The 2,500-nt window shown below is 33.8% G+C and overlaps 1 protein-coding gene across 1 annotated transcript in view; it reads left to right on the top strand.

The window, feature by feature from the left end:
- Positions 1-2,500, top strand: part of LOC119577494 (lysosomal alpha-glucosidase-like) — a 124,630-nt gene that overhangs the window by 47,951 nt on the left and 74,179 nt on the right. Inside the window, exon 14 of the mRNA XM_037925091.1 lies at positions 714-832. Coding sequence (XP_037781019.1) covers positions 714-832 — 119 coding nt within the window. The remainder of the gene's footprint in view (positions 1-713; positions 833-2,500) is intronic.

Genomic DNA, 2,500 nt, shown 5'->3' with positions numbered 1-2,500 from the left:
TATCTGCCAGAACTTGATCATGGCGACCCCTATAAGAATGGGATAAAGCTAGTAACTCACTTAAAACCTTAGTTACTTATATAGACCTTGGGTACTGTCCTCGAGTATTTTCCGTATGGATTCTAATACGTACAGTCGGGTTTAATATATTTTTGTTATTTGTGGTGCATATTTGTTTGATAAAAAGAACAAGAAAGAGAAGGAACATGAAAAAAAGAGAAAACTAGTACATAAGAGGATGAAAAGAGCAAATCAAGAAAACAGGAGAGGTTAAATGCAACAACAACACAGTAATAACAACAGCCACAATTATAACAGTGTGTATATACTTCAAATCCCCGTTCAAAACAACAACAACAATCGTAACAGAGAGTATAGACTTTAAGTTCCCGTTACTTCTCAACAACAACAACAATAACTATAAATCTTAAACCCCTTCCCTTCACAACAACAAGAACAACAACAACAATAACTACAAACCTTACCCTCCCTTTCCCTTCACAACAACAAGAACAACAACAACATCCTTACCTTCTCCTTCCCTTCACAACAACAACAACCAAAACAACAACCAACAATAGCCAAAACAACAACAACAGCCAAAACAACAACCAACAATAGCCCAAACAACAACAACAACAACAACCAAAACAACAACAACAAAGACAACCACGAGCTGGAGTCTAAAACCTATGTCCTCTTTTAACCCGCAGATACTTCATTCGCCAAAGGTACATGATTCTCCCTTACCTCTACACTCTGTTCCACGAAGCTGCTCTGTCGGGCACCCCTGTTCTACGCCCTCTGTTCTACGAGTTCCCCAAGGACTTAGGTAAGAGGCGAGAGGGTGATAAAAGGGGAATAAGAAGGAAAGGGAAATGTGAATGATTGTTAGGTAAGGAAAGGGAAATGTGAGTGATTCTTAGGTAAGAGGCGAGAGGGTGATGAAAGGGAGATAAGGAAAGGGAAATGTGAGTGATTCTTAGGTAAGAGGCGAGAGGGTGATAATGGAGAATAAGAAGAAAAGAAAAGGTAAGTTGTTAGGTAAGGGGAGATGAAGTTAGGTGAAGGGGAAATGAAGTGAGATGAATGGGGAAATGGGGTGAAGTGAAGGGGAAATGAGGCGAGATGAAGGGAAGATGAAGTGAGGTGAAAGGGAGATGAGGTGAAGGGGAGATGAAGTGAGGTGAGGTGTAGGGAAATGATGGGAAATGAAGTGAGGTGAGGAGAGATGAAGAAAACCAAGTAAAGAGAAGGATGAAATATCATTAGGTGAAAGTAGATGGGTGGGGGGGGGGAGGGGAGAAGTGAATAGGAGGGTGAATGATGAAGATATACCGGGATATGAGATGAAATGAGGGGAAATGAGGGGAGGTGAGGGGAATTTGTGTTGAACATGACAAGGATCTGTGACCTTACATCTATAATAATTATCCTTCGTTATACCCCGAGGAAACAAGAGAGCTTTTTACGATTTTTTATAACAATTTTGATGATAATTTGATCCTACTTCTGGTGATCAATTAAGCTCACCCAGATATATATCATTTTTCTGTCTGTTTATGTCCTTATTTATCCATCTATGTGTTTTTCCCATCTATTATTACCCTATTTTGTCTTTCATTTGATATTGTCTCATTACCTACATATTTATCTGTCTATCTACCTGTCTGTCTATAGACATTGGTAATATTCATTGCGTTATGAATAAATTTGCATGTGTGTGTGTTCTTAATATTTACATCTTAATATTTGTATCTGTTAATCCGTTTGTCCTTTCGTTTTATCTACTTATCTATCTATTTATCAACAACTGTCTATTTATTTAATTATATGTCTCTCATTCCATCTATTGCTTTATCTATCTGTCCATTTACTCTCTTAAATTATCTATATCTGTCTGTTTATCCATCTCTAGATCTATCTATTTATCTATCTATCTATCTCTCTATATATCTATATATGTCTGTATGTCTGTATGTATATATGTATACATGTATGTATGTATGTATGTATGTATATATGTATGCATGTATGTATGTACGTATCTATCTATCTGTCTATCTATCTATCTATCTATCTATTTATTTACATATGCATTATACATTTTTCCTAATGAATATAAATATTTATCTTGTGTGTACTAAAGGTAGTATTTTTTTTATCCAAAAACTTATCAATTCATAATATCGTAATTTGCAATTGTTGTCGAATTAAAGACTGAATGTCGATGAATATTTGAATATATGCTAATGTCATATAATTTCCATGCAATAAAGTCAACATTTGGGGGGGGTGTAGCATTATTGTTGTTGTTATTATTAGTAGTATCGGTACTATTATTATTAGTGGTAGTAGTATTGATGTTATTATTATTATTATTATTATTATTATTATTATTATTATTATTATTATTATTATTATTATTATCATTATTATTATTATTATTATTTTATTATTATTATTATTATTATTATTATTATTATTATTATTATTATTG

The sequence above is a fragment of the Penaeus monodon genome, chromosome 10 (genome assembly GCF_015228065.2).
Source record: "Penaeus monodon isolate SGIC_2016 chromosome 10, NSTDA_Pmon_1, whole genome shotgun sequence".
Classification (NCBI taxonomy): Eukaryota; Metazoa; Arthropoda; class Malacostraca; order Decapoda; family Penaeidae; genus Penaeus; species Penaeus monodon.
Note: the sequence above shows the minus strand (reverse complement) of the source record. Positions and strands in the feature narration are given on the sequence as shown.